General features: G+C 50.8%; 9 protein-coding genes across 9 annotated transcripts; 6 read left to right on the top strand and 3 right to left on the bottom strand.

Moving 5' to 3' along the window:
* Positions 1–14: 14 nt before the first annotated feature.
* Aud_008528 (C2H2-type zinc finger protein) lies at positions 15–1,243 on the top strand (the record flags this gene model as incomplete). Its single annotated transcript, XM_043293402.1, has 2 exons — positions 15–546; positions 618–1,243. The coding sequence occupies 2 exons, from the start codon at positions 15–17 to the stop codon at positions 1,241–1,243; spliced, it is 1,158 nt and encodes a 385-aa protein (XP_043149337.1).
* A 1,043-nt stretch (positions 1,244–2,286) lies between these two features.
* On the bottom strand, positions 2,287–6,916 carry Aud_008527 (chromatin-remodeling ATPase CHD1; the record flags this gene model as incomplete). Its single annotated transcript, XM_043293401.1, has 2 exons — positions 2,287–2,431; positions 2,490–6,916. 2 exons carry the CDS (start codon positions 6,914–6,916, stop codon positions 2,287–2,289), a joined length of 4,572 nt encoding a protein of 1,523 aa, XP_043149336.1.
* A 1,266-nt stretch (positions 6,917–8,182) lies between these two features.
* Aud_008526 (ATP-binding cassette domain-containing protein) lies at positions 8,183–10,659 on the top strand (the record flags this gene model as incomplete). Its single annotated transcript, XM_043293400.1, has 6 exons — positions 8,183–8,202; positions 8,272–8,296; positions 8,446–8,848; positions 8,913–9,074; positions 9,131–9,227; positions 9,279–10,659. The coding sequence occupies 6 exons, from the start codon at positions 8,183–8,185 to the stop codon at positions 10,657–10,659; spliced, it is 2,088 nt and encodes a 695-aa protein (XP_043149335.1).
* Positions 10,660–11,448: 789 nt separating this feature from the next.
* On the bottom strand, positions 11,449–14,002 carry Aud_008525 (snoRNA-splicing protein PRP40; the record flags this gene model as incomplete). Its single annotated transcript, XM_043293399.1, has 4 exons — positions 11,449–12,468; positions 12,527–13,583; positions 13,642–13,796; positions 13,862–14,002. The coding sequence occupies 4 exons, from the start codon at positions 14,000–14,002 to the stop codon at positions 11,449–11,451; spliced, it is 2,373 nt and encodes a 790-aa protein (XP_043149334.1).
* Positions 14,003–14,318: 316 nt separating this feature from the next.
* Positions 14,319–16,244, top strand: Aud_008524 (TRAPP trafficking subunit Trs65 domain-containing protein; the record flags this gene model as incomplete). The annotated part of the gene is made up of 4 exons (XM_043293398.1): positions 14,319–14,493; positions 14,555–14,827; positions 14,884–16,009; positions 16,067–16,244. The coding sequence occupies 4 exons, from the start codon at positions 14,319–14,321 to the stop codon at positions 16,242–16,244; spliced, it is 1,752 nt and encodes a 583-aa protein (XP_043149333.1).
* Positions 16,245–17,126: 882 nt separating this feature from the next.
* Aud_008523 (Mpv17/PMP22 family protein) lies at positions 17,127–18,039 on the top strand (the record flags this gene model as incomplete). Its single annotated transcript, XM_043293397.1, has 5 exons — positions 17,127–17,184; positions 17,247–17,272; positions 17,350–17,692; positions 17,748–17,914; positions 17,968–18,039. 5 exons carry the CDS (start codon positions 17,127–17,129, stop codon positions 18,037–18,039), a joined length of 666 nt encoding a protein of 221 aa, XP_043149332.1.
* A 389-nt stretch (positions 18,040–18,428) lies between these two features.
* Positions 18,429–20,204, top strand: pgkA (phosphoglycerate kinase pgkA; the record flags this gene model as incomplete). The annotated part of the gene is made up of 4 exons (XM_043293396.1): positions 18,429–18,649; positions 18,696–18,849; positions 18,955–19,375; positions 19,438–20,204. 4 exons carry the CDS (start codon positions 18,429–18,431, stop codon positions 20,202–20,204), a joined length of 1,563 nt encoding a protein of 520 aa, XP_043149331.1.
* Positions 20,205–20,761: 557 nt separating this feature from the next.
* Positions 20,762–21,244, bottom strand: Aud_008521 (proteasome regulatory particle lid subunit SEM1; the record flags this gene model as incomplete). The annotated part of the gene is made up of 3 exons (XM_043293395.1): positions 20,762–20,795; positions 20,941–21,046; positions 21,133–21,244. 3 exons carry the CDS (start codon positions 21,242–21,244, stop codon positions 20,762–20,764), a joined length of 252 nt encoding a protein of 83 aa, XP_043149330.1.
* A 1,030-nt stretch (positions 21,245–22,274) lies between these two features.
* Aud_008520 (TTC39/IML2 family protein) lies at positions 22,275–24,815 on the top strand (the record flags this gene model as incomplete). The annotated part of the gene is made up of 6 exons (XM_043293394.1): positions 22,275–22,365; positions 22,430–22,447; positions 22,544–22,620; positions 22,688–22,754; positions 22,834–23,921; positions 23,979–24,815. 6 exons carry the CDS (start codon positions 22,275–22,277, stop codon positions 24,813–24,815), a joined length of 2,178 nt encoding a protein of 725 aa, XP_043149329.1.
* Positions 24,816–25,543: the final 728 nt, after the last annotated feature.

The raw sequence follows: 25,543 nt of genomic DNA, 5'->3' as shown, positions 1-25,543 counted from the left end.
CAACGCCTATCCCAATGACCGAATCTCCCGGTTCCCCCCTCTCCTCGATTGCGTCCGACGAAATGTCGGATCGCGAAGACCTCAAGCATGCCGTCTCGCCGTCGGCCTCAACCCTGCCTCCTTCCAAGCGTCGTCGCACCGGTGTCGCGTCGTGGGATCGCAATACTCCTCTCTCGACCACATTTCAAGAAGACCTCCCACCAACCTCCCCCTCGAGCTCGATCTCGTCAGATACCTCCGGCGACATCCCCAACTCTCCCACCCTTCTGGCCCTGATAGGCGGCAGCCAGGATGACGACTACAGCGGCCAGGGCAACGACCAGGTCACCGTATGTCGGTGGGAGGGATGCACCGTGGGCGATCTCGGCAACATGGACGATCTGGTCCAGCACATCCACAACGATCATGTCGGTAACCGACAGAAGAGATACTCCTGCGAGTGGTCCGACTGTCCTCGAAAGGGCCAAACGCATGCAAGCGGCTACGCACTGCGCGCGCATATGAGGAGCCATACGAGGGAGAAACCATTCTACTGCGCGTTACCAGGTGAGCACCTCTCCTCCCCCCTCGTTCTGCCTGAAAAGCTCCTTGAGCGCGGCGCTAACAAACCTCTCCAGAATGCGACCGCAGTTTCACCCGTTCAGACGCCCTCGCCAAACACATGCGAACCGTCCACGAGACAGAAGCCCTCCGACCCTCCGACCCCGTGCCGAAAGGCCACAATGTCCCAGCCTCCGCGATGGGAACCCCCGCCGGAACTCCCGTCAGTAAACTCCAGCGCATCAGACTGAAGCTATCGCAACCTAAGGACGAGGCAGACCGCTACAGCGAGATCGCCAACGATGAGGCAGTTGTCACCGAGGACCTCGACGAGCTCGAACTACCCGAGTTCAGTCCCGAGTTCGGTTTCGACGAGCATGAACTCCAGCTCCGGCCTTACGATCTCTACCGGCTGCTTCGTCGGCAGATCCACTGGGCTGAGAAGGAAGGCCAGGAGCTGAAGGAGGAATGGGAGAACATCAGACCGAAGAGGAAGCAGGCGTGGCTGGAGAAGGAGACCATCTTCGACGATGTCATCGACGCCGAACTCCGGTTGTTCAGTGCCATTGTGGCCACGGAGGGTCTCCCAGCCGAATCAGACAATACCCCAAATGGTGTCCAGAAACAGCAGCAAGGTCAGCATGTAGCTGTGGCTGATGCAGAGGCAAGTTTGAGCCGCGACTCGATGTCCATTCCTCCATGATCTCGTGCTATTTGACCTTGTCTCCTTCTCCGTATACCTACCTACTTCCTCTCTCTACTGGTCTTTCGCGGGTTAAGCTTTCGGCGTCATTGTGGTTCTACCGTACTTGCGATTCAATGTGGCACATGGGACTTTTCAGTGCATGGATGTATCTGCAGATCGAACAATGTCTTGTATCATTATTATGAGAGGTCGGGAATCTGGAAATCAATGTACCGTTCCACTACCTATATCGCACCGAGTCGTCGGACTTCCTCTGTAGTCTTCCAGGTGCTGACCAGACCAATATCCAACCCATCCTACGCAGACTACGAAAGATCTTCAAGAGCCTCCACGATCAAGCACAGAAGCGATGAGTGATGAGATTCATGTTCTTTTTTTTCCCTCTCCATGTCCATGCAGAAAAGGCTCAGATGAAATAAGATATTCGACACAATGTCAAGCCCAGATGATCGCTAAAAGCCGCCACACCGTAAGCATCAAAGATGACATGGAAAAAAGGAGAGGTCTACAACGCATTGAATGCATCTCCCAGAAACGACGAATGATCCCAAAACGGCATCAAACTCCAGGGAGTGACCCCTTAATAGAAGATACACGAAGTGAAAATAACAAATGCGAAAGGACATCACCATAGGGCCCACGCCAGTTAGGGGACCCGTATGGGCTTGGAGAAACAGGAAACGCGAAAAAGGGCCCAACACCTCATAACGGGGTCCCTGTAAATGGAAAATTGACAAGATGCAGAGATGACGAGGCCCGACACCCCGAAGTCGGGGGGACCAGGTCCATATGGAACCCATGAAACCATGAAAATAAGAGAAGAATTTTACATAAATAAACCAAACATATCATAAGGAGCCCGCTCGAAACCACCTTTGTCAACTGACCAAACGCCAATGTGATGCCGTTCACGTATGCATAGATGTAGCTCAATATGAGGCTTGATAAAAGGGGTAAAAGGGAAAAAGATTGAGAAATGGTCTCCTAGACAAGGTATCGATGATGACCTTGTAAGACGCGCGGATGAAAGCTGATTGAGTCTAATCTCTAGCAGAGTATGGAGTTGACGCAGACCCGTCCTTGTTGGCGGTTGCATTGTTCGCAGCAACGATTTTCTGATACATCGTCTGAAGTTGACGACCTCCGGCTTCTTTATTCGGCCAGTAGTTGATAGCAACGTATTCCCTATCAAAATGGTTAGCGAACTGGCGTACCGACCGGTTATTTTCTGAAATGAACTCACCACAAGCGAATCTCAAGGGACGGCATGTAGTTCTCTCCCTTCAAGGTCTTCCGAATGAATCCGCCAATGTAGCCAAGCAGGTTGCGTAACTCAGAGGCGCGGCGCGCTTTGCTTGTCATGCTGTCCCTAGTCAAACCAGAGACTCGCTCGAGAGAGGAAAGAATAGGTTTGAACAAGAGGCGAAGCATCTCGTCGGAATTGCCGTTATCGCTCGATTTACGCTCGCTCGGTTTACGACGACGAATATCCTCGCTCGAAGCGTCAGACAATTTGCGCCGAGGACGGTCATTCTCTTGGCCGGACTTTGGGCGAGAATCCCGACCTGGAGTATGGTTCCGCTCCACACTGTCACGGGCTCCATGGGTGTGAGAACGGTGTCTTGAACGGTCTGCTTCACGGTGACCCTTGCGTACGATAGACGGCGCAGGCGAGGCCGAAACGCTGACGCTCGCGTTGGTCCGAGCGGTGCTCCGGTGGTTGCGATGATGGTTCTCAACAGCTCTCCTGGCGGAGACACTGGTGCCATTGGTCAACTTGTCTCTCAGGACTGATAGCAAATACTCGACCCGGCGAACCAAATGAACCGCTCCAGGAGTTTTGGTTGTCTTATCATCGGCGTTCGCGCGCTCATTCTTCTTCTCGACACGATGCTCCTCCAAGAAGAGCTTATCACCCAGTCCAAGTTCCGGGTCATCCCGAATCTGGGTCCAGGCACCCCATCCATGGCGGGCGACACCAACGCACAACATACCGTCTTCCCGCGCGCCCCACGAGCATGAATAATCCGCAGCCTTTGTTGCTTCCGGAATGCGAAAGCTCTTGACGTCAGCAACTGATGAGGTGACCTGCCTCAGAATGCGCAAGTCTCTCGGACGATCCACGATGTGGTGAGCATTCAGACGGTTAGCGCCTTTGAAATCAAACAAGACGGCCTTCCTCTCCTTCTTCGTTACTATCTTGCCTGCCTTTTCAAGTGCCTCCATCTTAGCATCGTCTTCTCGGATGAGCTTGGCAGCCATATCAGACATTTCCCGCAGAACGGCAAGAATAGTTTCCCTGTCCCTATCAATAAGACGGGCTTCCCGCAAGAATTCTTCTGTGCGCTCATTGATGTCTCCATAACGTACGAGGGCCCGATAAAGATGGCGGATCTCTTTGTGATTAAGAGGACGTTTCGGGTCCAGTTGGTGACTTTCGTCAGAGCTGTCCCCCTCGTCGACCGTAACCTGAGCTCTGGCTCGTCGCTTAGCTTTTCTTTCTTCGCGAGAGTCCTGCCCCTCGGCGGGAGCATTGCGTTTTCGAGGTCGACTCATCTCGATCTGTTCGGCGAGGTACCGTTCGTCCGCCTTGCGCTTTTCCTCAGCTTTAATTTCGTCCAATTGATCCTTGGGGATGATATCGTCCCAAGTAAGATCGTCGACTTTGATGTCAACAAAGTCAAATGCTTTTAGGAATTCCTCGCCACCGTCCGCTTGAATACCTTCGGCCTGTTCTGTCTGGTGCAATTCTGCGTTGGCCAGCACCGAATCAATGTCGAGCTGTTCCAATTTCTGTTGATTTCCAGTCTGTTCGAACATCTTTTGACCGCGGCGTTTGAGAATACGGGAAATGTCCTCGGTGGAATTCGGTTCGCTAACGGAAATGCCACTCCGGGCCATCTTGTTCTGAATTTCCGAGGCTTCTTTATCAGTGACGCCCCTTTGAATAGTGATGAACTCGAGCAGCAACTTGTTGCGAGCTCGCTCGATAACTTCTTCTTCAACGGTATCTTTCGAAACAAGACGATATACGCTAACTGGTCTGGTTTGACCGATTCGGTGTGCTCGGGCCATTGCCTGAAGATCAGCCTGCGGGTTCCAGTCCGAGTCGAACAGAATGACAGTATCAGCAGTCATCAGGTTGATACCCAGACCACCTGCCCGAGTAGACAGAAGGAAGCAAAAATCGCTACTGTCGGGCGCATTGAAATGTTCAATAGCCAGACGTCGCGAAGCAGCAGGAATCGTTCCATCCAAGCGTTGATACGAGTACCCACGAGACTCCATATACTCGCCGAGCAGGTCAAGCATTTTCACCATCTGGCTGAAAATCAAGACGCGGTGACCATCTCGTTTCAACTTTGCCAAGAGCTGGTCGAGAAGCATCATCTTCCCGCTGCTTGTGATCAGTGCCCTCAATACGTCCTCACGACGCGTGCTTCCTTCCAGTATCTTGGCTTCAGCATTAGGGAACATGAATGGGTGATTGCTAGCCTTCTTCAATTCCATCATGATGTTCAGGAGGGACTGCTTTTGACCCTGTGCGCCATCATTCAAAGCGGCGTAGTTCTTCGTAAGAATGTTTTTGTAATACTCCAGCTGCACGTCTGAAAGCTCAACGCGAATGATCTTCTCCGTTTTAGGGGGAAGGTCAGACTCGACCTTCGACTTTGTGCGGCGAAGCATGTAAGGCTGGATGGCGTTCGTCAAAGCAGCTAATTTCTGAGAAGCCGCTTCAGCATTGAGGTCCATATCCACGTCCACATCTATCACGCCAGGATTCAAGAAGTCCATGAGTGCGGACAGCTCAGCGAGATTGTTCTGAATAGGAGTTCCAGTAATGAGAAGACGAGCGGGGGATCTGAATTCCAGTAGCTTCAGATACAACTGCGAGTCACGATTCTTCAAGCGATGAGCTTCGTCGACGGCCATGAACTGCCACTTGAACTGGCTCAGGAAAGCTGAGTCCTGGAGCACATACTCGTAGGTAGTAAGGAGCACGTTGAACTTTGCACGCCTAGGATTCCCATCGATCATCAGTTCATAATCTTTGAGCATGGTGCGTGCGGCCTCGTTGCCATTGTAGACCACATAGTTCAGATCAGGGGACCAATTGTCAAAGGTCTCAGCCCAGGATGGCATAGTCGAGAGGGGGACAACGACGATGAAAGGTCCCTGCTGGCGTCTGACATGACGCATCCACGCGATGAAAGCGACCGTCTGAACGGTTTTACCCAATCCCATCTCGTCAGCGAGAACGACGTTCCGGTTCTTGACCCAGTTAAACGCCATGAAGTTGACTCCCTTGACTTGGAAATCTTTCAATTCGCCGTTCTGTAAAAAGGTCGGCGTGCCCTTGATTGGTTCGAAGGGTTTGCGAGTGGCAGGGTTCATCTCGGTCTTGTCCGACAAGGGTGGGTGAGAGGAACGGTCCAAGAAGCGATCGACCTCGCGCTGAGCAATCTGGCTGACGAGACTTTCGCTCTCCCAGGTACAAGAGTCGTAGAACAGCCGCTTCCATTTGACGAGGTACTCTGTACCCTCGTCACCATCCCGCATCGCGATCACTCTTTCAACGTGTTTGTAATCTTCAATGGCATCGACATCTCTTTCACGGTCGAGGTTCCACTTTTCACGCTCCTCGGGTAGGGCATCCCCGTCATGATTCATACGTAGCTCTTCAGAAAGCACCTTGCGAATGTAGTTATCAACTCTGCGAGTGCCGCGGCAGTTATCGATGAGGGATTTGTAAGTCTCCCATGTGGCATGGTAATGTGATTTCCCCTGCCATTTGATGTAAAATTCAAAGGAGTGCTCATCAACATCGTTGTCACCTGGACTGACCCCCTCTTTGGGGCGATGGTTTAGCACGACATCTACAGCTGGACGGTCGTCTTCCACTAGGTATGCCTGGTAGTTGTCCATAACCTCATCAGGTTCATCCAAGAACATGTCATCATCATCGTCTTCATTGTAATTGGAGACACGACGAGAAGCATTCCGCGTCGAGAAACGGATCTCAGCATGTGAAGGTTCATTGTTCGACGCTGGCTGCAGCATACGACGACGTTTCGCCTTACTCGTACGTGAAGGTCCGCCATACTCGTCATCGTCCGACTCGGCAGAGTAGGAAGACTGACTAGGTGGAGGGGATGGACGCTTCGAGGACCGCTGCGAGGCTACCGGGCGTCGACGCTTGGTGCGTGAGACCCTAGCGACAGACTCTGACTCTGAGGATGTGGATTGAACAACCTGGCGTGTTGTCCGAGCTCGTCCGCTACGGCGAAGACCATACAAATCTGGATTCTGCCTGATGAAGTCTGATTCACTCGGGGGCGATGATTTACGTTTGATGCCACTCTTGATCTCCGATGACGAGGAATTTCCGATGCTGGATGGGCTGCTACCTTTCTCGCTGCTATCCGTAGCAGAGTAACTGCCAACCCCCTCAGCATCAGGAGAGCCGCTATGATACGACTCATCCTCCATCTCCGCATCGGGCGATGACTCTGACGATGTAAAATTGTTTGATTGCTCGGAGAGGTTGTAATTGGCATTGTTATCAACCAGTTCGCCGTTCACGGCTGGAGAATTCGAGGTGAGGGAGGGAGAAAGGCCGTTAGACAATGCCATGTTGGCAATATTATCGGAGGGTGATGGGATCACCATGCTAGTGGCTGTTGATGAAGAGAAAAGTCAGCATTGAACCTTGATTCTGTGTCGAAGCGGCACGAAAGGCACAGGTATGTGTAGAGCAGCACTACGCGACTCCAATTCCTGCAAATAGAAGCTAGGAAGCCTGTGATAGCCGACAGGAGACAAGGTATGATGCAAGGACATGGTTTGGATGACGGGTTGGATAGAACGCGACAGGAAGTATTGAGGGAACGACGGCGAAAAAGGAGGGCGAGCGTCAATCCCAGAACCAGGGTCAGAGCCGACAGACAGCCCAGACGACTCAGAGACTTCAGAGACAAGAGGGCAGAAAGATGCAACGATATTCTTGAGTTCGGTGGGTCGATAACGTGGAGAAGTACCCCAGCCAACAGAAGCAGGACACGGACTGTAAAGCTAGGAAAAGAGAAGGAAATACTCACAATTCATAGCGAGGTGACCCCGAAAAAGGGAGGAACGTACGAGACAATGTTGAATCAATAGGGATCGATATGTTGGTGTTGGAGAAAGAATGATAAAAGTGGGTGGTGGAGAGACAGTGAGCAACACCAGATACGGATGGGAGAATAATATGATGAGGGAGTAAGAAAGAGAGGTAAGGTTGGCCGCCGGGCTGCGGGCTGGGAGGTGGACGAGTCGCAGTGAAGAGTCGGCTTTGCGGCCTGAGACTCAAGGCTGCTAGACCACTCTATACCCTATACAGTTTAGTGAGCCCACAAGCGAGTCCCCAACAGGTATGGCGGCACCTGGGGCATCACGTGGCCGACTCACACCGGCTAGTAGAAATTCACTGCTTCGGAGGACGGCGCAGTAATTTTCCATCCTGGACCGGCTTTGAAGAGAAATTTTTCGAGGAACGGACCGAGGGCCAATCACCAGCCAGGGAAATAATAATGTAGAGCCTTAGGAACTCAACCTAAAAGAAACCGACTGGTGGCCTGAGGCATCAACAATGTGCCCACAATGCCAGACATGGTTTTCTCTCCCCCCATTGAGAGCCCCTCATTTTCGACGCCTCCATAAAGAAACCTCGCTCTCCTCCGCTTGTATTCATATCTAGTGGCTCGTTGTCAGCTTTTCTTGCCCGGGTTTCTGGCTCTTTTCTATAAAATCAGCCAGGACAGCTGTCGCGACGTCATCTACGCATCTGCTAGAGGTCACGTCAGAGCCATACTTGCTGCTACATCTTGCTTGGTCAAGGAGATTTGCGTCTGTTAATTATCTGTCTGCGTGTGCTTTTCAATCTGATACTTGGGCACCATGTCTGACAAGCTTACTCGGTGAGTCTGTTTCTCGGAATATCCACAATTTCTCGAGAACCGAGTGCTAATTGTTTCTACTCGATATAGTATTGCCATTGTCAATAGTGACAAAGTGAGTTACTTCGTTTGCCCCGCGAGAAGCTATATCATGGTCGCGTCGCATTTACTTACCCTGATACCTTCTGTTCTGTAGTGCAAACCCAAGGTATGATTGAATTCGAGATCTTACTCTCATATCCATAGCATGGCTGATCGTCACAGAAATGTCGCCAAGAGTGTAAAAAGTCTTGCCCCGTCGTCCGTACCGGAAAGCTCTGTATCGAAGTGACGCCGGAGTCCAAGATCGCCTTCATCTCGGAACGCCTTTGCATCGGTTGCGGTATCTGTCCTAAGAAATGTCCTTTCGGTGCCATCCACATTATCAACTTGCCCACAAACTTGGAAACTCAGGTCACCCACCGTTATTCGGCCAACAGCTTCAAGCTTCACCGTCTCCCTATGCCCCGTCCCGGTCAGGTCCTTGGTCTTGTTGGAACAAACGGTATCGGAAAGAGTACTGCTTTGAAGATTCTTAGCGGCAAGCTGAAGCCCAATCTCGGACGCTACGACAACCCTCCCGATTGGGAAGAGATTCTGAGATACTTCCGTGGTTCCGAACTGCAGAGTACGTATACTGCCGAGTCACAAAAAGTTCTGGATAACTCGTCTATGATTTCTAACTTTCATAGACTACTTTACCAAGGTCCTAGAAGACAACCTGAAGGCCGTGGTCAAGCCCCAGTATGTCGACCAGATTCCTCGGGCTGTGAAGGGTCCGGTCAAGAACGTCGGGGATCTCATCAAGGCTCGCTCTCAGATGGACAACTTGGAGCGCATCATGGATGCTCTTGGTATGGCTTTTTGATGAACACAACTTCTAAATCAACGAAACTGACTTTATTCGTAGAACTCAGACAGGTACAGGACCGTGACATTGACCACTTGTCTGGTGGTGAACTTCAACGTTTCGCTATTGGTCTTGTTTGCGTGCAGAAGGCCGACGTGTAAGCACCACCAGCATGCAGTCATATCCGCTCTCACTAACAGAACTGTAGGTACATGTTTGACGAGCCATCTTCCTACCTCGATGTCAAACAGCGTTTGGCGGCAGCCCGCTCTATTCGTGAGCTTCTGCGCCCTGATGACTACGTCATTGTTGTCGAGCACGATCTGTCCGTCCTTGACTATCTTTCCGACTTTGTCTGTGTGCTTTACGGTAGACCTGCTGTCTACGGTGTTGTTACACTTCCTGCTTCTGTCCGTGAAGGTATCAATATCTTCCTGGATGGTCACATACCCACCGAGAATCTTCGGTTCCGAGAGGAGTCTCTGACTTTCCGTCTGGCTGAGGCTGGCGATGACTTCATGGTTGACAGGGCCCGTGCTTTCAGCTACCCGAGCATGGAGAAGACTCTTGGCAATTTCCACCTGAAGGTCGACTCCGGTTCATTCACTGACTCTGAAATCATTGTCATGATGGGTGAGAACGGAACTGGCAAGACTACTTTCTGTAGAATGCTCGCTGGTGCCGAGAAGCCTGACGGCAACGTCAGCATGCCCCGCATGCACATCAGCATGAAGCCTCAGAAGATCACACCCAAGTTCCAGGGTACCGTGCGTCAGCTCTTCTTCAAGCGTATCAAGGCTGCTTTCCTTTCGCCTCAGTTCCAGACCGATGTCTACAAGCCCCTCAAGATTGATGACTTCATCGACCAGGAAGTTCAGAACCTGTCTGGTGGTGAATTGCAACGTGTTGCTATTGTCCTTGCCCTCGGAATGCCGGCCGATATCTACGTCATTGACGAGCCTAGCGCTTACCTTGACTCCGAACAACGTATTGTGACTGCCAGAGTCATCAAGCGTTTCATCATGCACACCAAGAAGACCGCTTTCATTGTCGAGCACGATTTCATCATGGCCACCTATCTTGCTGACCGTGTCATTGTCTTTGACGGCAAGCCTTCTGTTGACGCGCACGCCAATACCCCAGAGTCGCTGGTCACCGGTTGCAACACTTTCTTGAGAAACCTGGATGTCACCTTCCGTCGTGATCCCAACAGTTACCGTCCTCGTATTAACAAATACAACAGTCAGATGGACCAGGAGCAGAAGTTGGCTGGCAACTTCGTAAGTCACCCAAATCCGACCCGTGCAGATTTAGTTTACGCCATGCTAACATGCTTCATCTTTAGTACTTCTTGGAGGAAGAGAGTTGAAAAGGTCATTCCAGGCAAACATAATCGCAACCATCACAGGGACGATGGTCGCGACGCTGACCAGCGGCGACGTCGTGGTCAATGGAAAACCCTTCGTTTAGTGGCGTTATTCGGCGTTCCTGGGGCCCCGCGTCGCCGCAGCCGTGGCGTGTGCCTCGTTGGCGATCTAGCTGGTGCTTCGGATGAGGAGGAGGATGACGATGATGACAACGTTGAGTAGGGACAGTTGGTTCATCTGTTCCCGGTTCACACTTCGCTGTGTTCACATGTCGTCATCCGTCTTCGTCCCTTCTGATGCCCCATATCCGCGCACCCTGTTGGTCCAGCCATCCTATCTTCGTTGTAAGCAGAATGCAGGCAACTTGGGCCAACGTGGGTTTTACTGGTTATTGGTGTGCTTTGGCTGGCGTGATCATATTCGGAGTTGGGTCTCTCAAAATTCTTCGATGATGTTATGATATGTATAGATGGTCCCATGACCAATGTGTTCAGATTCAGTGAAGACAAAAGGGAGCTGGGAAATGGTCAAGTTAGGATGGCCACTGTCATAGATCTCAGGTAGCATATATAAGCTATTTGGTTCTCCACTGTCTTACTTCTTTCTGTTAATGGCTAGTGTGATCATCTTGCAGGTATGGTGTTGGATGGGTATGAACGATGAAGTGCATATATATGTATCTGCCAGAGTGAAGTGCCAGCCAAACATATTCTAATACAACTCCTCCACTAAGTCATTCTGAGTGATCGGCTAGACATAGCCATGTGCTGAACGACGCGGATCAACCTGTGCTACCGATATATATCTCTCTTTGCTGTATTGCTCAGTATCAAGCGGAAAAACATAAATACGACCCATGGCATATCTACTAAAGGGTACGACTTGTGTGCCTCTCTCATATGGGAGGAGATACATACGCCTATGTAGTCAACTTCATGTAGATGAAATGCCAATCTCCCATCCAACCAGGAATTGTAGGATTACCAATACACAGCTACGTACATCAACCGACTAGTCCTCCTCGATTTCTCCCTCTTCACTGCCAGAGTGCACAGCCTTTTCTTCTTTCTTGGCTTCCTCCGCGGCAGGAGTTGGTTCTTGACGCTCCCTGTCCCTCTTGGAACCCCTGCTACGGTCTCGCTCGCGACTCTCACGCCGATAGCGCTTCGCAGAGCGGCTAGCGACGCTTTCTGTATCGCTGTCTCTCCGGCGCCTCCGGTCGTTGCTGACGATGCTTCGTGTGTCGCCACCGTAATCCAGCTCATCCCGACCTCCACGAGGGTCACCGCGAGTGCGATAGAGTCTTTCGCGCTCTTCTTCCCGATCCCTTCGTTCACGGTCATAGTGGCTCAGAGATCGAGAGCTGCGCTCTCGATCCCAATCCCGATCGCGGTAACGGTCTCGGTCCTTCTCTCTCTCGCGATCCCTGTCACGGTCCCGATCGTCGCGCTTCTCGCGGATCGGAGATAAGCCGCTGACTTTCCTGTAAGTCCGCTCGCGATCGGCCTGAGCTTTACGACGGTCTGCTTCGTAGGCGTCGGGCTCAGGTGTGCGACTGAGACGACTAGGAGGCCCTCGTCTCTCGCCTCTACGGTGTTCGCGATCGTAATGTTCTCGCCGGCTTCCTCGATCTCTGTCTCGATCGCGCTCCCGCTCCCTGTCCACGTCCTCCTCCTTCTCCTTCAACCGGCGGATGAACTTGTCAAAAGCCACTTGACGAAGCTCATCTGATTCAATCGCCTTGTATTCCTCCAGTTTCTCGATCCTCGGACGCACTTGGTCCCAAGTGTCGGTTGGGCGTATAGGAGGTTCCAGACGTTTCATCCGCGAGCGTAAGGCATCGATAGCACGTCGCTGATGACGATCCGCAGCATGCTTCTCCTCCTCGCTTCTCCGGATAGCTTTCTCTTTGATGCGATCAAAGAGGAGTTGGAGTATGTCAGAATCGAGGTTCGCCGTGCGGCGGTCTGAAAGGATGATAGACTGAAACTCTTCAAACGTGGTATTTGGTGTGACATCAAAGCGTTTATCCTAAGGGGAACATGTCAGTGAATACGTTCAAAACGAAACAGGGTGTAAGAGGCCTTACATCGAGAACATCCAACACGTCATTCCGTGGCCCCCGCAACGATCGTTCCTCTTCTTCTACCATGTCCCAAAAGAGATCCAACGGAGTAGAACCGGAATTACCTAGCATTGCAAGGTAGCGTGGATCCTCGTGAATCAACGGGTAAATGTTCATCCACTTGCTGCCAGCTTTGATCTTGCCTTGAGCCTTCAGTTCCTTCAAGAGCTCGATGAAGTTCTCACGAGCGTGGCGTTCTCTTCTCGCCTTTGCTGCCTTCTGCTGTTGACGTGCATCATTGAACGCCCGCTCAAGGGACTTGATGTGATTTTCAAAAGCGGTTAAAATATCAGACTTGCTCAGGGTCTTGAACTTATCATCGCTTTGAATCTTGTCATTTGACTGGATTATAGCCTGTGCTTCAGACCACCGCGTGTAAGGCTCCAGGTTCAAAGAATTCATGATATTGACCAGCTCATCGAGTGCAGCCCTACGCCGCGCAGCCTCCTGCTCCACGTGCTCCTTCTTCAGTTCGAGTATATACTCCTCGAAGAGCTGCCGCCTTTCGTTCTCATCGTTGGTGGACCTGAAGATCGTCTCGCCTTCGATAATGGGGCGGATCGTCTTCCAGCGGCTATAGTGCTTGATCTCAGGATGACTTTTCAGCATAGTATTAAAGTCGGTTCTAAGCTTAGCAAATCTCTCCTTGGCTCGATCCTTCTCCTGCATGCGGAGCTCGGCCGCGTACTTCTCAAACGCTGCCTTTCGGTCTCTGGGGTCCTTCAAAGCACGGTATTGAGGATCTTTGATAGTCACGCGCATCGTCTGCTCCCAAGACCAGTCAGCCTGAACGTTGTGGCGCTTGAGCATCTTCATAAACGCGTTCTCAGCTTCTTCGAGGGAATTATACTCTGGCTCTGCCTGCGCAGTTCCCAGTGCCTGGGCGGCCGAAATTCCATTGACATCCATGGAGCCAAAACCACCGCGCCGGTCGCCATAGCCTCGGTCATAATCGTCGCGGTCACGCTGTTGTGGATGGGAGGGAAACGAGCTGACTCCGCCTGCGACAAACGTTGGAGCCCTGCGGCAAAACCTGGTTAGTATCGGGCGGCACATCTAAGCAACTGGAGCTTCCTTACGCTACAGGGGCCGGTTGAGGTGCCTGAACCTGCGCCAAAGCATTTTTGTAAACATCCGGCATCTCCCAAGTGCTTTGCTTAGTTTCCGTGTTGTACCAGTATTTCCGTCCACCCTCAGCAGTATATTCTTTCCATGGCTGATTGGCTAGAGCTCGCTGTGAACGTAAGGAAAGCATTAGCACAAACATGAGCACAGCGAGACTCGGAATAGCAAACAAACCTCGACAGGAGTCATCAATTCGACGGGTTTCTGCCACTGTGTAGCTTTGGTCTGAACATTGTAATAATACACTCTGCCGTCCGCATTGCGCGCCTCCTGCCACAGAGGGGATGCAGCTGCTGGTCCAGTCATCGGATTCATAATGCTTGATGAGCAAATGTTCCCAAGGAAGGAAAGTTGCCCTGCAATGGATGAAGATCCTGATGCGCGGAAAATGTAGATGACAGGCGAAGCTGTCCCGTTAGTTTCCCTTGGCTAGTGAGGATTGTTTGTTATGTTTGCATCGGAACCCCAACTCTTCCTTATCATAGTCATCACCAGAATTGGCATAAAATAACACTGGAAAATGGTCATTTCACGCTACAATAATCATTGAACGACATTTTATTAGAGTTGCTCGGGTTTCTAGTTGTTTAAGACATTTGTTGCAAGTGACGCGCGAGCATGTGCTTTCGTTATGCCGAGTCTTGATATCCCTGGAGAATTCCTGAGACATGCTGTGCTAGATACAGTTGTCCCACATGCTTCAAATATAGATCTGGAGGCTGCTCTGGCGAAAGCGTTGGAAGGGGGCGCTGCCGATCTATCTTCTGTACTGTCCTTAATACCTCAGCGGTCACTCTTGTTCTTCGGTACGCGGAAAGACAACCTCCTGATCGGACTCCTATCTCTTACTCATGTAAAGTATTACAGATGAATTTTGCACCGCGTGCATCGTTCTCAGATTGTCCGATTGCTCGCGGGCGAGCTTGAAACATCATCTTCCAAACCTTGAAGTCAAGCTTGACGTTTTTGCCATCGACCCCGCCGAGGCAGTCTCTGAGAATCCGACTCCTACGAGGGACCTGATATTCTCAGGGGTTGTAAGTGGGCAGGAGGAACCGCTGGTAGTCGTGAATGAGTTTGAAGGTGAGACAGGGAGCGGTAATCATGTGTATGTGATCTGGAGTATTGAGACGTTTCTCAGTAAGTTCACTGATGTCTGACACTCCAGTTGTGTTTTTACTGATTGGCATATTCAGGGCGCCCTCGCATACGGATCCAACACCCTTCGCTTATCTTCATAGCCTCAGCCAGTCTCAATCTGAGTGATAGTCAACAACAAGAGTCCCCTGACGACGACTACCTTCCTCCACTGGTTCCAGCCTCGATAAATATCTTGCAACCTTTGTCAACAGACAAAGCTTTGAACAAAATTGACCCTTTCCTACCTGCGTCCAGGCTTCTACGAGTCGTACCTGCGCAATATAGCGAAGATCCTATATACAATGTCCAGCAACGATCAGGTCATCCCATCCGTGTGGTTCCTGCAGCTAGCGCCAGGATACGGTACTCTCGACTGAACTCGTTCTCTGGGCGACCTACGACAGTTGCAAGTCTGGATTTTGAGGTCACGCCATTTCTTAACTGCGATGTGTTATTCGATAAAGCCGAACTTCGGTTATCAGATGGGAAGATTGAAACCTTATCTGAAGATCCCGGCCTCAAGCCCCCGATCATATGTCGCCCAAGGGACGATGTGACTCTAATCTATAAATTGACACCTGAGTACAGCCAGGATCCGAGTCCCTCGACCACCGTGTTAGTCAGCGTCTTGGATATATCCCTAGAGGCAGTCATCCAAGTATCAGAAGACTGCCACCCACGAATTCTGATGCAATGGAAGACAAACATTGACTTCTCCATGGTCTTGAATCCAACCTTCGGTGGTCCTAGTCAAGCCTTGCAACGCAGTAACCGCCCAGCAAGTCTTTCTGTGGGGCCAAATCAAGTGAACGTCGCAGCCGGCGGTCCTCCTCCCAGCCTGAGCTCCTTGAGAGACAGAGCCTCTTCGATCATGGACATGGGAGTCACAATCTCGTTCTCTGGTCCCGATAAGGTGGAAGTTGGCAAGCCATTCTCCTGGGATGTGTTTATTGTCAACCGATCTACGAGTGCGCGTAAATTCGCCATGATTGCCATTCCTCGCAGGAAACGAGCCGATCCGAGAGGACATGTAGCCAGACCTTCCTCGTCATCCATCTCGAGTCGTAAAGAGGATGGGGTTGCAGAAGCAGTGACGGACGATAACATTGTCCATGCGATGCAAAAGAGCGTGGCGGGCCAGGAAGCTGAGCTCGTATGCCTCAGCACGGACATACGCATTGGGTAGGTCTCTTTTTGAAGGCCTATTTCATAAGAAGATATTGACTAACACGTAATCAGCCCCCTTCCACCGGGAACGTGCTATTCAACCGAGTTGAAACTGCTTCCCCTTGCAGTGGGGCCTCTTCACTTAGAAGCCGTGCGCCTTGTGGACGCCAATTCGAACGAAACCACCGATATCAGAGATCTTCCCGACATAGTAGCCTTTGATCGAAAGGGTGTACCATGTGCAGTATAGATTACTTGTCTTTCTGAAGGATGCCTCAAGCGCCCGATCTGTAAAAGGAGTCTCTCCAAGATAGAGTAGGCCAAGTAGCCAGAAAAATGTATGATATACCCTAATTTGTGGCCCTATATTTTTTATTGGCATTAATGTCTGACAATTTACCACTTGATACTACCTGATTATCATCAAATTAGCGGACTTCGTACACAATCAGAGGCAAAAGCAGTAGTGATCTATTAGGTGTATATATTAGCGGGGAATGGGGGGCGGCAAGGCGTACACTAGACGAAAGGCTAATTAATCATTTGTGGGCTGGCCATAAGGATCATGCGGATGCCTTATGAAAACCCCGTTGGATCGTTACATGCAGTTGAACTGTCCGGGGTTCTCCTTCAGACCAGGTGGATATACTGCGTAGTTCATCCACTTCGTTTGTGTCCATCATTTGTTCATCCTTGGAATACATGCTGCTGACGTGACCGAACGCAAGATATCTTATTATTAAAAGGCCTGTGTTGCTGGTTTTTCCCTGCCACCTTTGCCTCCAGCCCCATACTTTGCGTCATACTGTCGCTCAAGCCCGCCGACCGGAAAACTTGTCTTCGGTCTCTTTCCATTAGGATATACTACGACTTTTCCTATCTCAGTTCGCTCCATAATGTTTTCCCTAGCGCGTCGAAGAATTTTGGATGGCCTTAACAGAAGATATATCTATGGACGACTGGTATGTAGCCACGATAATGCACAATTCTCCCCATTCCAGACACTGCCTCTTTCCGAGCACCTTCCGAACGGGTCCTTTCATTCTGTGCGTCCAATGTTGCGATCTGTACTGACTCTGTCGACTTTCTCTTTTTGTAGCCTCTGCTACATACGATAATCTTTCTCATCGAGATGGCGGTTGCAATGCGCCTTGCGGCCAAATTCAACTCCTACTATGCGGACCGGCCTGGTAAGGCTCGATCAAGACATGTGCGGATGTGTTGCATTTCACTAACTTGACACTTTTTGCAGTCCTGACCACAATGGTCACCAACGCGGTACGAACCTGTCGAAAGCCTCTCGCTTTGCCTGCTTTCGTTTCCGGAGGTCACGACTAACGAAGCGTTTGATTTAGGTGCTTGGTGGAATCGCAGATACGGTGGCCCAGGTGATCACAGCCGTCAAGGCCCATTCGACAGTACGAAATAGGCAAGACGGCGATCTCCTCTCGATCGAGATCCACGAGATGGACAAGGAACGGCCGCCACCCTTGGGAGAACTGGGACATGCGAAGCACATTCCTCCTCCGTTTGATTTCGAACGACTCACCCGATTTATGTCATACGGTTTCTTCATGGCGCCTATACAATTCAAGTGGTTCGGCTTCCTGTCGCGAGCATTTCCACTGACCAAAAAGAGCCCAACGTTACCGGCTTTGAAGCGGGTTTGTGTTGATCAGCTCATGTTCGCTCCTTTCGGTATGGACATCCTCTGATTTTCGAGATAAGAGTTTGGCTGACGGTATTGATAAAGGTCTGGCGTGCTTCTTCACATTCATGACTGTCGCGGAGGGAGGAGGGAAAAGAGTGTTGACCCGCAAGTTCCAGGACGTCTACTTGCCGACCCTGAAGGCAAACTACGTCTTGTGGCCTGCTGTGCAGATCATCAACTTCCGGGTTATGCCAATTCAATTCCAAATTGTAGGTGAAATCTTAACATGACGAATATGGATGGTGCTAAACGCGAGTCACAGCCATTCGTATCTACTGTCGGTATTGCTTGGACCGCATACCTGTCGTTGACCAACTCGGCCGAGGAAGAATAGACGGAATACAGCGGCAGCATTGGTTTGTTTCCGCGTTTCTTTGACCATATATCTCTCATTGCTCTTCTTTGTTTCTGTGGTTGTCAGGCGTTGTAAATGCTCGGGGGGCTTTTCCTTTCTTTCTTCTATGGACAATGGTGTTCAGGTCAATTTCCCGGAAACTCAAAAAGGTGTCAATCCTCGTTCTCATAAATGATCATCATCCAGAGAGCAAATCATGGACTATTCAAAATCGCCAATTCTTCCAGGTTTCCTTGAACTGCGTGACTTGGAACGGGTGTTCTGTAGACTAAGATCCTACCTAAAGCAACTCTCCAACAATCTGCATCATCTCCAACAGAGTGATGAATGTCTATTCATAGTCCCAGCAGCGAATAACTACGGAAAACATGCGGATCAGCCCTCTTTGCATCCGAGGCTATCGAGAATTCGCAGGCACAATATTCTACCAGGCCCGGAGCCTTCCGTCATCGATCCTGGACTCTGACATCAGTCCCGCATCAGCCCGAAGGTCAGCGAATCTCTCACCGGAAGCCCCACCACAGTCGACCTTAACAAACAATGCCAATTACCCCGCCGTCGAACCGAAGTTGATCGAACTAGGCTCACCGTGAGCATATTAGGATAGGAGTTTTCAGTCTACTTTGTCTGTTTAGTGAATCCAAAGGTATACTCGTCGTGCTTCTCGTTCTCCAGGCCCCATCAGCTGACCCGGCCTACAATTTGATAGAAACACCATACACAATGTCTCTCACCAACAAGCTTGCTATCACGGACGTCGACCTCAAGGACAAGCGTGTCTTGATCCGGGTACGTTGTGCTGAAACCAAATCCATGAGCCAATCGACGATTGAGTTGCGGGAGAGAACCATGCTTTGAGCGCGCAATGGCTAACATGTCCCCCGTCCCTGGCAGGTCGACTTCAACGTCCCTCTCAATGAGAAGAAGGAGGTCACCAACCCCCAGCGTATCGTCGGTGCTCTGCCCACCATCAAGTATGCCATCGACCAGGGCGCCAAGGCCGTCATCCTCATGTCCCACCTTGGCCGTCCCGACGGCAAGAAGAACCCCAAGTACAGCTTGAAGCCTGTTGTTCCTGAGCTGGAGAAGCTGCTCGGCAAGAGCGTCATCTTCACCGAGGACTGCGTTGGCAAGGAGGTGGAGGAGACCGTCAACAAGGCCTCGGGCGGCCAGGTCATTCTGCTTGAGAACCTGCGTTTCCACGCCGAGGAGGAAGGTAGCTACAAGGACGAGGAGGGCAAGAAGGTCAAGGCCGACAAGGAGGCGGTTACCGAGTTCCGCAAGGGCCTGACGGCCCTAGGTGACATCTACATCAGTAAGCATGGGATTCTTGCTTGGTCTGGATTGACGTAGGAGAAGCTAATAACCTTATTCCAGACGACGCGTTCGGAACCGCCCACCGTGCCCACAGCTCGATGGTCGGTGTTGACCTGCCCCAGAAGGCCTCTGGCTTCCTCGTGAAGAAGGAGCTCGAGTACTTCGCCAAGGCTCTCGAGAGCCCCTCGCGCCCGTTCCTGGCCATCCTCGGTGGTTCCAAGGTCTCCGACAAGATCCAGCTTATCGACAACCTGCTGCCCAAGGTTAACAGCCTGATCATCACTGGTGGCATGGCCTTCACCTTCAAGAAGACCCTGGAGAACGTCAAGATCGGTAACAGTCTGTTCGACGAGGCCGGCAGCAAGACCGTCGGCGATATCATCGAGAAGGCTAAGAAGAACAACGTCAAGATTGTCCTGCCTGTCGACTACATCACGGCCGATAAGTTCGCTGCCGACGCCAAGACCGGCTATGCCACCGACGAGGAAGGCATCCCCGACGGCTACATGGGCCTGGATGTCGGCGAGAAGAGTGTCAAGCTGTACAAGGAGACCATTGCCGAGGCCAAGACCATCCTCTGGAACGGTCCTCCTGGTGTGTTCGAGATGGAGCCTTTTGCCAACGGTACCAAGCAGACTCTGGACGCTGCTGTTGATGCCGCCAAGAACGGCGCCATCGTCATCATCGGTGGTGGTGACACCGCTACTGTTGCGGCCAAGTACGGTGCTGAGGACAAGCTCAGCCACGTCTCCACTGGCGGTGGTGCCTCGCTGGAGCTTCTGGAGGGCAAGGAGCTGCCTGGTGTTGCTGCGCTGTCAAGTAAGTAAACGAAAGAATAATGTCTTGAATCAAAAGCGGACTTCCGCGTTCATGAAGACCTTCAAGAAGCGGGAGGCGAGTTCTCTATGAATATAATGTATAAACCAACGAGTTAATCAGCAATGAAAAGAGTATTCGAATCAAGAAAGTTTCTGATATAGTGGTCTGATAGATACGAGCGCCAAGCTATGATCAATTTCGCATTGCATAGCACATGTAGTCCTCAAGCGTCATGGCAGTCTCATGACGGTTCCATCTCATGCATTAATTGTAAATAGATAGGAGATATGTAGAGAAATCGATATACCGGTCGCCTATCCACTGTGGGCCTGCCTTGCAGACATTGTACCATATAACCCTCAAGCCGATATACCACCAACCGCATAGTTGATCAGCTTTCGAGGCAGGACAGACATATGTATATTAAGCCTGACTAGTATGCGAAGCTTCGATCATCAATTCTCGTCCGTACCGCATGCATGCCTTACATTCGGTAAGGTTCACCCCAGGTTCATGTCGGTTCAACCGGTATCACTCTCGCAAATCCGTAACGCGCTAATAAATACTAATGGGATGCTTCGACTTTCTTGAGTTCCTCTCTATAGTGCAATCGCATCGTCAGTAACGATGGCAAAAACGTGACAGATGGAGCATGATGTGACGTGGCATGGTGAAATCCACCGTCCATCCTCCCAGCAATGAGGGAAGGTGAGCTTAGCTTCGACAGCGCCGTGAGCAACGTACTTCAACTGCTTTGAGAAATCTTCCGCAGCATCATCATCGTCCCAGCTCTCCTCCCACAGATGGACGTTATTTCCGTTTGCTTGTTCGGTTTCCTCTTGAGGCCAGTCTAGATGCTCATCGGTCAGCAGTAGCTCGTCGTTGCATTACGAGAGTACCCCGCTTCCCCGTGAGCGGGGCAGCACAGGTGCTCACCTTCGACTGGGAAATCTTCGAATTCATCGTCTTCTTCTAGCACGGTGGGCTTCTGCTGTGTTGGCTGTTCGGAGGTTTCGGGCTTATCCTGTGTCTGTGTTGTGTTCGACATGGCGGCGTTGTGTGAGGGAGAAATGAAAATGGTTAGGATCGAGGAAATGGATTGATGGGTTTCCTGATGTGAAAGGGAAATTTTCTAGATATTAGGCAGGACAGGAAGGTGGTCAATGAGGTAGATCAATATGGTCGAGAGATAAGTAGTCTGTTCACCTCGATGAGGTATCTGGACAAGGTCGGTCAAAGGCGGTGGCGATCTGCTTCGGCCTCAGGCCAAAACTCCGTGAGCAGCGCGGCGAAGACCCTAACTAACAAGGTAGCGTCCACTCCCCTCTCTGACGCTGTAGCCTACAGAACACAGACGCAACTTTAACAAGGCTAACTAACAGGCTACGTATTCAGATAATTACAGTGTCCCCATCCACCAATGATCATCGTGACCGTGCAGAAAGGTTTGACGCCTAGTCCATTAGGCTGAGGCTCCCGGGGTTAACGGAACAGGAGGCAACAAGAGCCTCAAACCCACCGTTGAGCTTGCTAGCTAGACTGGTGAGTTACTGATGATAGACGAGAGATCTCAAGTATGCACTGTAGATAGCGAATGATTCATTAATGGTTGATGATGGAATATCAAACGGATCCTTGAATAATTACTTACTGGAATGGGCGCCCTCCCAGCTATAATGGATCGTGGATAGCCATCTCGGGCAGAATGCTCCGCCCCGGGCCATGGACTAAACCGATAAAGCCGTCTATGATCTTATTATTCAACATATTATTATTTCTCATCAGCACAACTCCGAACCTTCATTTGTTTTCTTCCGTTTCTCTTGCTTATTCTTCTTCCTTTTGAAGTATTCATACGTAACATTCAGCTTCTCTCTGGAGCCATGCCCTCAGTCGGTATCTGATGGGAGACTCGACATTTCTCCCATTTCGTCACATCCTTCATTCAGGTCCGGACACCTCCGTCTCGGTCTGATATGAGATTTTCGATTCGGTATCTTTTGTCGTAAATAAACTTAATATTATTATTTATTTCCCTTTCGCCATTGCGTCGGTCCCTAGTGAACACTTCTCACAATATGTTCCGAGTTGGTTCATGGCTGTATGGCAAGAAGCCTGCTGCCAATGCCTCGACACAGTCTCTCGACTCTTTAGTCGAGTTGCGGGATCGTGAGTGTTCTTTTTGATCTACATTATGACGCTTTGACTGATTATTTCATTCGGTGCCGATTAGTTGAGGATGCTATGAGGGGTATGTCTGAAATGGCTTGTCCACCAGCTTTCGCGCATTCAAGTCATGCGATTGGACTATGCGACTTATGAACCAAGACTGATTCTTTTGCTGCAGCTGCCACTTTGATTCTCAATGACGACGTCGATGGCGCTGAAGCTGGTCTGGCAGAAGGAACCTCGAGCTTCCATAATGTATGTTTAACCCCTTGCGAGATATGACATCATCTTTGTGCTGACCGAATCTCGTACTTGCGTGCAGCTTGGGAGAGGAGTGGTCGCATTTATTCGGGCGACTTTGGGATTTGAACAGGATATCATGCGCCAAGGTGGGCTTAGCGTTTATCTCCTGTTCTAGATTGCAGTCAATCGCTGTCAGGGGTTTGTCATTCACTGACGCTCTTGTAGCATCGGAGCGACTGAACGAAGCCGAGACTAGTGCATCCGTCGACCAGCACAGGGCACAGCACAACTCGCATGCGCCGAATACCTACCACTCGCCGATGTATTCGCCAGGAACCGAGTTTGCATTGTGCCAGGCAATAGCACAGCTCATGGGCGCCATAGTAGGGGTGCTGAATGAGAGCCTCACGGAGAGTATAAAAGCGTTCTACCGACTCAGGAAAGCTTACATCACTCTCGATGCGATTTTGAAGATGGAACAGAAATACATGGAGGAATTGCGCACTGCGACTCCGGTAGAATCTACAACGCCTGGATCGGTTCCGTCTCTCAAGCGGCATAGCTCTAGCAACCTTCAGTCCTCGCGCTCGTCCATCTCCTCGGCCAAAGTCAGAGAAGCGGCCGCGAATACACTTGCCGCACCTGGCAAGGATGCCCATGTAAATGAAAGGTTGGCCGATTTGGATCTCTCTGGCGACGCTCTCGTTGCGGAAGACCCTGGTCAAACTCCGACCACGATCAACGCTGATATCCTCGACCATGACCCTGACTCCGACATCTTTCAGAATCAGATCGATGTCTTTGTGCATTCTGGTTCCAATTTCTGTTTTGGTGTCCTGCTTTTGCTGATCTCAATGGTGCCACCCTCTTTTAGCAAGTTGCTCAGTATTATTGGGTTCCATGGCGATAAGGAAAGAGGATTGAGAATGTTGTGGCAGGCCAGTAAGTTCCACAACCTGATCGGAGGTATAGCAGCTTTTGCCATTCTCGGCTACTACAACGGGTTCGTTCGTTATTGCGATATCATGCCTGATTCTATCCCCGGCCAAGACGGGGATGTGCAGGGTTATCCGCAGAAGCGGTTGGAATTGCTGCTTGCGAAGATGAGAGAGCGGTTTCCCAAGAGTCAGCTTTGGCTACTCGAGGAGTCCAGAATGAGTGGCGCCAACAAAAATCTTGACAGGGCTCTGGAGCTGCTGTGTGGGGAGGAACACAGCCCCCTGAAGCAGGTTGAGGCATTGAGGGTTTTCGAGCGAAGCTTGAACGCCATGTATCTGCACAAGTATGAACTGTGCGCAGATTCCTTTCTTGAGGTAAAAGCTGGTTCACAGAGAGAAATCGCAGACGAGCCTACTAACGCATTGACTTAGTGTGTTGACCTGAACTCTTGGTCCCGCTCATTGTATTATTACATTGCTGGATCGTGCCATCTCTCGCTATACCGGGACGTGAAGGAGACAGACTCTGCGAAAGCCGCAGAGCATGCCGAATTAGCTGAGAAAAATTTCCGAATGGCCCCCACAGTAGCGGGAAAGAAGCGTTTCATGGCACGACAACTGCCTTTCGATGTATTTGTGGCTCGCAAGTTTGCTAAATGGGAGGCACGCGCCAAGGAGTGGAAGGTACCTCTGGTCGATGCGGTTGGCGTTGACCCGATTGAGGAAATGATATTCTTTTGGAACGGCCATAGCCGTATGACGGACGAGCAGCTGCAGGAGTCGTTGCAGAAACTGGCCTGGAGTGAATCCAGCGCGAATAAGACCTGGTCACGAGAGGGCCCAGAGGAGAAAGCGATCTTGAAGTTGCTTCGAGCTGCTGTTCACCGCTCGCTGCGCAAACACGCCGAGGCAAAAGAAATGCTCGAGGATATCCTTAGCCAGGACCGAACATTGTTCAAGGGCCACCTGAAGGACGATTGGATTTGTCCAGTGGCCCACTTCGAAATGGCGGCGAATCTCTGGATGGAACGCCCAACATACATCGCCAACCACGGCGGAGCGAAACAAGACTCGGACAAAGAATCTGCCGAGCCTGCCGACGCAAAGGACGCGCTACAGTACGAGAGGGAAAAGGTACGGAAATGCAAAGAGTATCTGGAAAAGGCGGCAAAGTGGGAGAGCTACGAGCTTGATGCGCGTATAGGTCTCAAGGTGACAGCTGCCATGGAAGCAGTGCAAAAGTGGGAGGGCACACATCCGACGGTCTAGGGATTACGGGCATGATCGGGTTATATGACTTGTATGATGGTACGAAACAGGTTTATCAAGCTTGTCATGGCAGAATCGCACGATAGACAATTTATTTGGGCTTGTAGTCACATTATATATCTGCCATATATCGGTGTTTCGGCGATTGACTGTGAGCTTCATCTGTGGTTTTGCCAAGAAGTAAGAACCATTGCTTGTTTCGACAAAAGCTCTTATAATATATGGGAGCATCGCATCCCCGTCCATTTGCCGGACTTGGGTACCCCATTGAGACGAGTAAACGATCCATACGTCTTAGCGGCTCTTCCACGACGGGCAAGAATTACCCATCCCGAGGCCATGAGGGTTGCTTCCATTGCCGAGTCCCACTTTATGGACCGCCCGATGGTGGCGATCCATTCTTCCTCAAGCATCCACTCTGACTCAAAACGTGGGCTCGGAAAAAATTCCGACGGATATTCCGCTTGTCACTGATGCTTGTGCTACGGAGGATCGTCTCACTTTTGAGATGGAGTGCATATGGAGTCGCTGACATGTTTCGTGTAGATAAGTTGATGCCGGATAGATCGCATGCTATTGTCGTCTTTCCATCCACTCGTGAGAGGAATCTGTCTGAAGTCTAAAGCCATGAGATGTTCACATCACAATCAACACTTACTCCGACTGTAAGCAAAGGTACTTATCGGACGTCCGATCAGTCTAGCGTTTTGACGGACAGGGTCCGGTTA

This window comes from Aspergillus udagawae (genome assembly GCF_001078395.1).
Source record: "Aspergillus udagawae IFM 46973 DNA, scaffold_6, whole genome shotgun sequence".
NCBI classification, from domain to species: domain Eukaryota; kingdom Fungi; phylum Ascomycota; class Eurotiomycetes; order Eurotiales; family Aspergillaceae; genus Aspergillus; species Aspergillus udagawae.
Note: the sequence above shows the minus strand (reverse complement) of the source record. Positions and strands in the feature narration are given on the sequence as shown.